This window comes from Balaenoptera acutorostrata, chromosome 15, assembly GCF_949987535.1.
Source record: "Balaenoptera acutorostrata chromosome 15, mBalAcu1.1, whole genome shotgun sequence".
NCBI lineage: Eukaryota > Metazoa > Chordata > Mammalia > Artiodactyla > Balaenopteridae > Balaenoptera > Balaenoptera acutorostrata.
In genome coordinates, this window is record NC_080078.1 from 67,199,592 (window position 1) to 67,212,230 (window position 12,639).

At 47.6% G+C, this 12,639-nt stretch overlaps 1 protein-coding gene across 4 annotated transcripts in view; it reads right to left on the reverse strand.

Moving 5' to 3' along the window:
- Positions 1–12,639, reverse strand: part of SOGA1 (suppressor of glucose, autophagy associated 1) — a 72,155-nt gene that overhangs the window by 26,127 nt on the left and 33,389 nt on the right. For 3 of the 4 annotated variants that reach the window (XM_007193165.3, XM_007193166.2, XM_057528436.1), the window contains exons 4-7: positions 7,921–7,983; positions 6,072–7,259; positions 3,943–4,089; positions 842–967 (exon numbers count right to left, since the gene is read on the reverse strand). In XM_007193165.3, the coding sequence (XP_007193227.2) occupies positions 842–967; positions 3,943–4,089; positions 6,072–7,259; positions 7,921–7,983 (1,524 nt within the window). The remainder of the gene's footprint in view (positions 1–841; positions 968–3,942; positions 4,090–6,071; positions 7,260–7,920; positions 7,984–12,639) is intronic. The other variant, XM_057528437.1, reaches the window with a different exon arrangement.

Here is a 12,639-nt window from a genome sequence, read left to right on the forward strand (position 1 = left end):
GAGCAAAGGGCATGCTCGGGGTGAGGAAGGCTGACAGCATTAATACCTTAGTAAGCAACGCGGTGTAATGGCTCAGAGGGAGCCAATAACCTGGATTAGAATCCCAGCCCCAGGAACTTCCCTGGTGGTCCAGTGGGTAAGACTCCACGCTCCCAATGCAGGGGGCCCCAGGTTCGATCCCTGGTCGGGGAACTAGACCCCGCATGCATGCCACAACTAAGAGTTTGCATGCCGCAACTAAAGATCCTGCATGCCACAGTGAAGATCTTGCGTGTTGCAACTAAGACCTGGCACAGCCAAATAAATAACAAAAAAATATTAAAAACAAACAAACAAAAAGAATCCCAGCCCCACCTTGCCCTGCAAGTGCAACCCTGGGCAAAGCACTTCAGCTCTCTGGGCATCAATTTCCCCACCTGTAAAATGGGGACACACTTCACAGGGGAAAACATGAGGATTAAAGGACATGATGTGTGGCAAGTGCCCTGACATACAGTAAGGGCTTAATAAATGCTTTCTACTAGCAGAGCTACCATCTTGATTACCACCCAGGCCTACAGCCTTTCTAATACAGATTTTCAACTCTGACGGGGCAATATTTCATAGATGGGAAACTGAAGCCCAGAGAGGAGACAGAATGGGCTTGAGGTCACACAGACAGTCAATGACAAGCCCAGGATTCCAGCCCAGCACAGCTAATGCATAAGCACCAGTGCAGCATGGGGCGAGAAGACACAGGTTTCCCCTGACATTCCTGCCTCTGAAGACCCATGGGCCGCTAAGGTTTGGTTCAGGGAAGACAGGTTGCAGTAGGTGCAGGAGAGCCCTGGGCACCACCCACCTGCACCATTTTCTGGTTGAAGTTTTCAGCCTCCTCCTTCCGCAGCTGCCGCTCTTGGGAGAGCTGCTCTTGCAGGCCCCGGAGGCTGTCATGTGCTTCAGCCAGCACCAGCTGCAGCTCCTTGATCTGGGGTCGAGATGAGGGACACAGATAAGGAGGAGGGAGAGAGCAGGAGGAGGACAGAAGCTGCAGTCAAAGGATGAGAGTCGTAGGAGAGCAATTGCAGTAAGTCAGGCCCAAGCTGTCCTTCCTGTATAAACCGGGCACGGCAGCTGTCCCTACCTCAGTGGGTTGTCATGACGATGAAATGAAACGGTGCACATCAAATCTAGCTATTGTTATAATTTTAGCTTGATAATTTCTTGCAGAAATTTATTTGTAGAAAATAAATACTATGAAAACTCAGTTTAATTCACAAAGATGTTCGTCTTGTTTATAATTGCAGTAATTTACAAACAACTAAGATAAGTTGGGGATCAACCATATGTGTTTAATGGGTCTATACTTATGTTAAAATCCATTCAACTGCACACTTAAGGATAGTGCCCTTGGGAATTCTCTGGTGGTCCAGTGGTTAGGACTCCACACTTTTACTGCCGAGGGTGAGGGTTCGATCCCTGGTCGGGGAACTAAGATCCTGCAAGCTGCGTGGCATGACCAAAAATAAAATTAAATTAAAAAAAAAAAAGGATAGTGCCCTTTATTGTATGTATATTATTATGTTATACTTCAATAAAAAGTTAAAAATATATATACTCAATAGAAAAACATGAAGGACATGGACACACACAAACTAAATGTTCACAGTGGTTAATTATGTGATAATCTTGTGATCTTGACTTTCTTCTTTATATCCTTATGCTTAGGGACTTTATTATAGTTATTTGTTGTTTATAATGACTATATAATAAAACCTTACAAAAAAGACAATAAAACTCTACCTTTGGTGAGGGAGGGGCGGGGGGATTGGGTTTATAAGGATTTGTAGCTAAACAAGCAAAAAAAAATCTATTTTGTTAGAAGTCAGGATGGTGACTAGATGGGGAGGAGAAGGGAAGCTTCCAGGGCCAGGTCATGCTCTGTTCATTGATTTGCTTGCTGATTACACAGTAGTGTTCAGTTTATGAAAATTATTTGAGCTGTACACTTACAATATGAGTGCTTTACTGCATGTATGTTATACTGCACTTAAGATTTCTAGGAACCTAGAAAAATGGTACAGATGAACCAGGTTGCAGGGCAGAAGTTGAGACACAGAGAACAAACGTATGGACACCAAGGGGGGAAAACTGCGGTGGGGTGGGGATGGTGGTGTGCTGAATTGGGCGATTGGGATTGACATGTATAAAGTGATGTGTATAAAATTGATGACTGATTAAAAAAAAAAAGATTTCTAAAAGTATTTCTACTAATAAAGGGAAATTTTTATGCTGTCATGTTAAGCAGGAAAACAAAAAAGAGAAATGTCAGCTCCAACACCTACATAAAAGGTTTCCAGGTATGGCAAGATGTCTCTCTGTGAAAAAACCAAACACTCGTTATCTGGCCAATAATGTAAAAATTTGGCAATGGAAGGCACTCTGGCTTGAGGTATATCCTGTATGCCTGTTTTTGTTTTTTTGTTTTTAATATTTATTTGGCTGCATCAGGTCTTAGTTGCGGCACAAGGAATCTTTTGTTGTGGTGCACGCGCTTCTCTCTAGTTGTGGCGCATGGGCTCCAGAGAGCATGGGCTCAATAGCTGCGGCACATGGGCTCTCTAGTTGTGGCGTGCGGGCTTAGTTGTCCCGAGGCATGTGGGATCTTAGTTCCCCGACCAGGGATCGAACCCGCGTCCCCTGCATTGGAAGGCAGATTCTCAACCACTGGACCACCAGGGAAGTCCTGTGTATGCCTGTTTTTTATTAAAAATCCTTAAAGGGCTCAATACTACCTATCTCTGGTGCTCTTCTTAAACTCAGTGCCCAACACGGTGCCTGGCAAATTGTGACTTCTCAGTAAAGAGTGGCTGAATGAAACAATAATTGAGGGCAGGTAGGAAATTATTTTCTCTGCAGGTGAGCTGGCCTATCTCTTTTTCTCAAAAAATAAGAACTAAGTATCTCATGCTTCCTGCCCCCTCCTCTCCTCTTTTGCCATGGCTGCTAGGACACTCAGACCACTTCAAGAGTTTGATCCATCAACTTCGAGGGAGCGTCTCCCCCTTCACAGTTGCAGACTGGCCTCCCTGGGACCAAAAGTTGCCTTCCTAGGGATGCTGAGAAGAAAAGGATGCTCAGGTTGGGGCACACGAGACTCTCCATGGTTTAGGAGTCTCAGGGAGGCCCCATCCAGTCCATACGAGCCTTTACCTGCTTCAGGTTCATTATAAAGTGCTGGGGAGAGGCTCAGTAGGCTTGGGAGGGGCTCAGAACCATCCGGAATTCCTCAAGGACCAGGGAATCCTAGAAATTCTACAGCCACCACCCACTCTAATCCTCCCATATTACAGGTGAGGAAGCTGCAGCCAGAGAGTGGGAACATGCCTGAGGCCACACAGCCTGGCAGGTCTCCTGAGGCCCAGTGATGTGTCATCCTCCTCCTCCTCATCCTCACCCAACAGGGACCAGGCCTTAAGCTAAGGCTTTTCATGTATTTAATCCTTTCAACAACCCTGTGACACATTACCTTTATTTTAAAGGTGAGAAAACTGAGGATCAGAGAAGTAAAGTGACACTTGTACAATTTTACAACTAGTATATATAGATCCACAATCTGAACCCAGTCAGCCTGACTGTAGAGATTGCTGCCTTCCTGCTAAAGAAATGACTGTTTCCATTAAATGACATAAATTATTAAATTCCCTGTGGAATTCAGTAGTATAGGAGAACAAGATCAATTTTCTGGGATAAGTTTATAAACTTCCTTTCATCAGGCCCCGAGAATGGCCCAAACTTCCTTGTTTCCCTCTCAGCCCTTGCAGTCAGGAAGCTTGGAACCAAAGGAAATACTCAAAACCCATATCATCACCAGCTAAGATTCTCCACAGGTCACTTTGTTCTTGAGCGGCCTCAGCCATTATCCTCCTACCCTCCCCCCTGCCCGCTCAGGCCTATGCCCACCTCAGAGGCATAGGAATCATTGTCTTCAGCTCGGTAAGGCCTGAAGCTCCGGCTGGGGTCGGGCTTGGAGTCCAAGTCGCCGTTGCGGAAGGCCTCTCGTATCCTGGGCTCCCATTCCGGCAGGTCCCTGAGGTCAGGTGGCTGCACCTAGAGGCACAGGCAGAAGAGACTAAAGGTAACCACGGGGAGGGGGACACGGGGGTGCTAGAAACTGCACCCACCCCAGGCCTCTGGCTCTGTAAGAGGCCTCTGACTGCACACCTGAGGGCAGGGGCCTAGGTGGATTTGCCTCCGTAGCCCAGCCCCAGCCCTGGTTGGCACACTGCGACTACCCCATGAATGTCTGTTGAAAGGCTGAATGACTAGTGGTGAGTGAAAACACTGATTCTGTGAATGCCTGTCTTGTGCACAAACCTTCTGAGCCAGCTTCAACTGTCCTCCCACACATGCGGCCCCAGCTCATTCCTAACCCAAGGAGAACCAAGAGGGAGACCCAACATAGGGCAGTCTGCTTGCTTAAGAAAAGCAAGACCGAGCCAGATGCACAAGGTGCTGATTAAAGAAATTAGTTGTCAGAAAGAAAGAGCTAAACCTCTCTGTACAGACATGGGAAGACGCCCCTCCCCCATTGCTCTCAGGATGAAGATCAAACCTCCCGACACTGAGGTCCAGCCGCACTCTTTCCCTTAGTCCTTGGACACATCCTACTCCTTCTGGCCATGATGCCTTTGCACAGGCTGTTCCCTCTGCTTAGAACACTCTTCCCCTGGTAATCCATCCTTCTGATCTCAGCTCAGATCAGAGGTCCTCCCTGATCCAGGGTCTAGGTCAAGCTTCTCGTTCACAGAAGCCAGCACCTTTCCTAGCGAGCCCTCATCTCAGTTTGTGATTTCCCATTCAATGGCATGATATTTTGATTAACATCTCTTTCCCCACTAGATGATATAGGCTGGGGGGCAGGAATCATATAACTGTTTATTTGCTTACCATGGCACCTCCAGCACTAAGAACAAAAAGCATATGAACAATAAATAGAGCATCGTAAATAAATGAACAAATAGATACACTACACAAGAAAAACAAGTTGTGTGGTAGCAGGAGGTATAACATAAAACAATTTGAGGCAAAAACAAATATATGAGAGTACGTGGAGAGTAAGAGTTAGAAGGGCATGCTGTGATGATGAAATGTTCTAGATCTGCACCACTTGACACATGCAGCTACTGAGCCCTTGAAATGTGGCTGAACTGAAGAAGTGAATTGTCAATTGTATGTATCGTACTTTTTATTAATTTAATTTTAAGCAGCCCACATGTGTCTATATGACAGCAGTGCTCCAAAACCAGTGTTAATACCAAAACCTTGAAGGAGTAAGAAGCAGGGAGGAGGAGGCTTCATCTTTTTACCAGAAGCACTTCTGAAACCCTTTGAATGTTTATGGATTACTCTTGCAGTGATGCTTTTTGGGGGGACAAGTGCTTTTGCTATTTTAATTTTTCTAAGTAGTAGTTTATAGATATCAAGGCTGGAAGTTCATTACCTTTAGAAAGCCAAGTTTCTGGCCTTTGCACAGGATCTGACCAAAGCTTTTTTTTTTTTTTTAAATAATACTCGTTTTAAAATACAGCGTTGCAAAAGAAACATGAAGAGAAGAAAGGGTGACCTGGCAAAAAGATAGGGCTTTGGAATGAATCCCTTTATCAACAGTAAATGACTAAGGGAACTGTGGTATATTCACCCCATGGGATCATATTCAGTCATGAGAACACACACATTATTGCCACCTGAGACAACAAACATAATGGTGAGTGAAAAGTCAGGCACAGGTGAGTGCGTTCTGTGTGATTCAATTTATGCAAAGTTCAAAGACAGGCAAAACCGAATCGAGAGGAGGTACCCTTGGGAGTGGGGATAGTGGCTAAAAGGGGACCTGAGGAGGGGCTTCTGGGGCGCTGGTCCCGTTCTAGTTCTTGTCCTGGGTGACGCTTACACAGGTGTGCTCACTTTGGGAAAAGTCATTAAGCTGTGTACTTGTGCTTTGCGTGCCTCTCTGTATGTATGGTTCAGTAAAAAAGCCCATACCTACATATATAAAAAAAGTAATAGGGCCTGTGACTGGGACATCTTACCTGGAAGTCTGAGCCAAGGTCTTTGGCCAGAAGAATCTCCTTGGAGGGTCCCTGGGAGCCCAAGGCGGGCAGCGTCGAGAAGGGCTCGGGCTGCTCCTTGCTGGGGCCCCCGAGGACCGAGTCCGCCTTCCGCGTGAAGGCCTGGAGCTCCTGCTGGAGCAAGCTCAGCCGCACCAGGAGGGCGTGGAACAGCTTGGTGTCCCTGGGGCCCTCGCTGTTGTTGTCGGGGGCCTCGTGTAGCCGGAAGTCGGCACACTCGTTGTCCAGATACGGGCGGAGGCCGGCCGTGAAGCCGTTGGCATCGGCCACCAGGACGTCGATGGCCTTGCTGACCAGGACGGCCTGCTCCCTCAGCCCCGGCAGCGCCTCGGCCTCCCGGGCCCTGCAGAGCCGGGCGGTGTGGGGTCCGTGGGCCTCGCCTAGGGCCGCGGGCACACACTGGGCCGAGTCCCCGGCCTCGGCGTCCGTCTCCAGCATCGGCCGCGTGCTCTGGCAGGAGGCGAGGTCACAGCGCTGGAGGTTGGACAGGAGCACCCGGTTCTCGTACTGCAGCTTCTTGACCTTGCCGCTGAGCTCGCCGATCTGCAGCTTGGCGGCTGCCAGCTCCTCCTGCGAGGGCTCGCTGAGCACGGAGCAGCTGTCCTCCGACAGCGTCACATCCAGCTCGTGCTCCGAGCGGTACTTGGCCAGCTCGCTCAGCAGCAGCTTGTTCTGGTCCTCCAGCTCGGCTGAGGAGCGCCGGAGCAGCTCGGCCTCCTCCTCCACGAACTGCAGGTGTCGCCGCAGCTCCGCCAAGCTCTCCCCGCACTCGCCGCCGCCGCCCAGAGCGGAGAAAGCCAGGCGGGCCTCGGGGCCCCCGCAGCCGCCGCCGTGATCCTTCATGTCGTCCATCTCGGCCCGCAGGCCGCGGTTTTCCACCTCCAGCTCCACGATGCGGCGGCTCAGCAGGTTGGCTTCCTCCTCCACCAGCTTCAGATGAACCTTGAGCTCCGTCTCCCGCGAGTGGGGTGCGTCCGCCAGCTCCTCGGCCGACAGGGCGCCATCCAGGTCCCCGTAGAGCGAGCGGTACTTGAGCAGCTCCTCCTTCATGCTGTCATTCTCCTTGGCCAGCTTGGTGAGCTTCTTGCACATGAGGGCCGACTCCTCCTTTGCAAAGTGCAGCTGGCACTTCAGGTCGGCACTGTCCTCCTGGGGCCCGAGGGGGAACAGGGACAGGCACGACCCAGCAAGGTTAGTGTTGGGAGGCTCAGCCACAGCATTTCAGGGAGCACTAACTAAGTGCTGGGAACACAGCCCTGACCCTCAAGGAGCTCTGGGTCCAGAGGGGAAGCAGAGAGGGGGACATACATATTGCAGCACAGATGGGGCACCGCATGTAGCCTGGGGAGTCCAGGAGGGCTTCCTGGAGTAGGCAACATTCTGCCAGGGTCAGTGTTGCTGCTACTACTACTACCATTACTACTACAGTTTTCCCATCTGTAAAATGGGGCAATAACATTCCCTCCCTCACAGACCATGAAAAAAATTAAATGAGACAATATATAAAAAGTGCCTGACACCCTGACCATCCAGGACCACTAGAAACGAACTATATTCTATGCCTGACCTGTGCTACATATAGCACTTTCTCTAGCAGAGCATGTGAGAACCATGGGCTCAGGGTGTAGTTTGGGGAAGTAAAGTACACAGCGAAGCTAAGAAAGTGAACAAGGGGAGGATGGAGTAGAAACTGGGGCAGGGTGGGCACCTCTGGGGACTCCCCGAGCCACACGGAGTTAGGCCTGGGGCCTTCAGACTGAAAGCTACTGCTGGGGGCTGCACAGAGGCTGTGGAGGCTGACGGGAGGTACCTGCATGGAAGGTTTCTTGTCCGTCTTCCCAAGGGAGCGGGTTCCTCTTTTCTTCAAGGAATGCTGGAGCGAGATTAAAAAAAACTGAACTGAAAGCTCACAAGGGTGATGCACATCCAAAGAGCAGTCACAGTGCCTAGGGTTCCGCTGAGGGCCCCTGCCCTCCCTGGCCAGCGCAGCCCAGCCACGTCCAGCCTGGACCAGCATCAACTGCTGAGCCAGAGGAGTCTCAAGACCACCCAATGGGCTGCAAATGGGGAACAGGCCAGAAGCACTTGAGACGATTCTGAACCCACCTGCCCAGGGTTCCTCCCCTCTCTCCCACCCCGAAATTGTGATCCAGTTGGGTTGAGCCCGAGACCCAGAAATCTGGGTTTCTGTCCTTGTTTGTCTTTCATTCATTCACCAAAGACTCCCTGAGCACCTATCACGTGCCAGGCATAGTTAGGCATGGAGAATACAGCAGGGACCATGACAGACAGGGTACCTGAGGGGGATGCTGGAGTGTTATGCCTACATCCTCCCTTTAGGACTGGGGCACGCATTCCCCTGGCTAAGACCTCAAAGTTGAGTCCCTCTCCCAGCGATGGCCATTGGCTGAGGGCAACCACCTCATCCAAGGTCATGTGCCCTCCCTGGGTGGGGGTGCTGGGGGGGCGGGGAACCCACATCCAGTGACTGGTCCATGCCCCCTTCCCACTCCAGCTCCAGAGCTCCCCATGGGATCAGCTGAGGCCATTGGTGTGAATGCTCTGCAGCTCAGCTTCTCCCTCTGCTTCGATCCCTGATGGTGTTATTCCAAGGGGACATTTCCAGAAGCCTCTTGTATGCACATCTCCATCTCAGGGGGAGTCCTGAGCTCATGGAACTGACATTCTAGTGAGGACTTTAATTCAGCATGGATACTAATAAACAAAATGAATATGGTAAAACAGATCATAACTGTACAAGAGGCTTAGAAATGATGAGGAACTGATCAGTTTTTACAATTTAAATGGTAGGTTTTCATGCAGATTAAAGCAAAATAAGCCTATAATAATCATCATGATTCAAAACTACAGAAGCAATAGGGGAAGAAATTGATACATTTGCTTAGATAAGCAAATTCTACATGGAAAAAAAATACCCTAAGGAAAGTAAAAATAGAAATGATTAACTGGGAAAAAATACTTGCAATGTATTACACTGACAAAGGGTTAATATCTTAAATATGTAAAGAGATTCACAAAATAGAGGAAAAAGTCCAACAAACCTATAGAAAAATGGGCTAGAGATATGAAAACCAGTTCACATGCAAAAAAAGATAGATGGCTCCAACCATAGGAAGATGCTCAACCCTATTCATGGTAGAGAAATGTGAATTAAAACTATACTGAGATACAATTTCTCACCTATCAGATTGGCAAAAATCCAAACACCTGACAACACATTCTATTGATGAAACTAAGAAGAAACAGGATCACTCATATTTCACTGGCAAGAATGCAAAATGGCACAAGCCCAATGGAGGGGAATTTGAGGAATTGTTATAAAAATCATTTCTGAACTTTCTCCATGTTTAAAAAAGTCACTCAGTTAGATGCATGAGTCCATTGAACACTTCTTCCCATGAGAGGGGTGCTTCATGTTAGTGGCATATAAAATCACCCTTGGGTTACATTTGACTTTTCAAGTGAGGCAGGTAATTTTCGAGCATGCTCCCAGGTAGTCTGAATACATGGGCTCCCGGTCCCCCACCTCTCACACCCAATCCCTGAAGGTGAGAACCACTGATCTAATCCAAGCCCCCAGTTTACTGAAGGCTAGAGAGAGGTCCCACAGCAAAACCAGAGCTGACCTGGAACCAGTTCTTTTTTTCTTTTTAAGTCTTTATTGAATTTGTTACTATATTGCTTCTGTTTTATGTTTTGGTTTTTTGGCCATGAGGCATGTGGGATCTTAGCTCCCGGACCAGGGATCGAACTGGCACCTCCTGCATTGGAAGGTGAAGTCTTAACCACTGGACCGCCAGGAAAGTCCCTGGGACCAGTTCTTGACAGAGTTCTTGTTCTAGCTCCAAAGACCTGGAAGGAGAAAATGTGCCTTCTTGGACAAGGGACAGAGTGGAGCCAGCACAGTGGTTCTCAATCTGGGTGCACATCAGAATTACCTAGGGAAACTTAAAAAGAAAAAAAAAGATGCCCAAGGTCCCCACCCCAGAGATTCTCACATCATTGGTCTGGGTAGGTCCCAGGCATCAGTATTTTTAAATAGCTTCCAAGGTAATTCTAATGTGCAGCTAAGCTTGGAACCACAGAGCCAGGGAGACAGGCTCTTAAGTTCATCTTAGAGCCCAATCAATTCCTAAAGAGACCTTTTGAAATGCAAATGAGGCAAGAAGGCAGAGGCTGATATTTCAGACGCTGGGCGCCAAGAGCAGGGAGCCAGTATTTGAGAAGGACTGATGGGGGATCTTTCCAAGGCAAGGAGGAAAGAGTAGGGAAGGCGGGGGTGAGGGCCACAAAACAAGTCCTTCCCCAAAGACCCCCTCCTACAAAAGGGGCCTGGGAAGGTGGTGCTCAGAGACCCCTCCTGGAGTGGTGAGGTGGGGGCCCGGGAGTCAGGTGGTCAGGCTTGCAGATCTGGGCCCGCCCATCACAAGCTGATAGGAGGGGCTGTGAACTCAGCTGGGACCCCCTCAACACGGAGTTGATGATCCTGGGTGAACCCCTTCCTCTCTCTGAAACTCCATTTCATCATCTATCAATACAAAACTGAGCCACGGATTAGGTGACCACTGTAGACTTTCTGGAGGAGGGAAGTGGGGTGACAGTAAGGGGAACCAGGGGTCTCCAGGGGCACTGAGAGGTCCCAGCTATCACACATAAAGGAGTGAGATAACACAAAGCCTAAAGCCATGAAAAAGGACAGAGGGAGAGTGAGATTCACTGACATGGTAAAATCTCTGAGACAGCTTGGTATGGGAAAGAAGGAAACTGCAAAACAAAACCTGCAACCCAAATGTCCACCAACTGATGAATGGATGAACAAAACGTGGCATAGCCACACAGGGCAATATTAGCCACGGAAAAGAATGAAGCCTTGCTCAATGCTACAACATGCTTGAAAACATCATGCTGAGTGAAAGAAGCCTGTCACAAAAAGCCACATAGTGTATGAATCCATTTACATGAAGTGTTGAGAATAGGCAAATCCACAAAGGCAGAAAGTAGATTAGTGGTTGCCAGGGAGGAAGAGGAAGAGGGAGTGGGGAGTGACTTGGGGTTTTCTTTCTAGGGCGATGAAAATGTTCTGGAATTAGAGTGGTGACGGCTGTACAACTCTGAATATTCTAAAAACCACTGAACTGTATCCTTTAAAAAGCAAACTATATGGTATGTGAATTATATCTCAATAAAGCTGTTATTAAAAACAAAACTAGAACGTTACCATTTTTATAAAAATAAGACGTGTGTGTGTGTGTGTGTGTGTGTGTGTGTGTGTGTGTGCATACACGTGTACATGTGCATGGTGGGGGAATATGGTCTAAGAATATGCACCAGGCTGATAATGATGAGAGTACAGGGAACTTGCACTTTGCACTTTTCTTCCCCCACATTTTTTCAGGAGGGAAGACATAGTCCTCCAGCGTTTTCTCTTTAAATTTTTAAAAATTATACAATATTTTAAAAAATAAATTAATATATAAAGACACATTCTCACTGTAAATCTGTACTGTTCTGACGAAGCAGAAGCCCCCCTGTTTACACCCCCATCCCTTCTCCTGCTGAGGGTGACCACAGCTGAGGGTCAGCTGGAGCTCCTTCTAGATCTCTGGCTCTGTGTTTAAAATACTGAAATAGATGGTGTTCTTTTAGACTCTCCTTCCTATGTTTACTCAACTCTGTGATCTTTGACTTTTATAATAAGCACCTTAAGCAGAAGAAAACCCCAAAACATCCAGCATTTAAAAAGACAGTCTGTGGTCACGCTATACTATTCTGTATGTTACAGAAACTGTGCATGTAACATAATCCCATCTTAATGAAAAAAAAATACATAGAGGAATATACATCATATAAGCATAGAGAAAGGCCTGAAAAGACACAAACCAAACCAAACCAAATCACAGGTTAGGCTGAGTCAGGCGTCGAATTGAGGGAAGTGGTTAGGGGAGCCTTTCTTTTATCTTACGTATCATTATTATTATTTCTTACATTTTGGAGAACACACTCACATACTTCAAACTTCAAAAAACCCAAAAAGGAATACAGTGAACCCTGTACCCAGCTCTCTTGCCTGAGGCAACCAATGCAACCAGAGTCTGACGTGTCCACCCTTAGAGGTATGCTAGGCATGCATTTATATGTTTTTGTAATGAAATTTTTGCTTCACTGAGCTTATATTACTTTTTTAGTAAAAAAAATGCATATATACATTTCAATATGTGTGTGCGCATACATATAAAAACATATGGGAAGTATAACATATTGGGAAGTACTCCCACCCAAATAGTAATTTGGTAATTACTCGGAGGAATTCCCTCTGAATATTGGATTACAGGTGAAACTTCTTCTTATGGCTTACTTGTAGTTCCTAGTCTTTCTCTACTACGCATATATTACCTGCTGGGTGGGAGGAGAAAGTTATAGTAAAATGTTTTTTAAATGTACTTCCCCAAGAAAAGTCATGAACACCATTCCAACACATTTTCAGAGGGTGAGTTCTGAGTGCCCACCA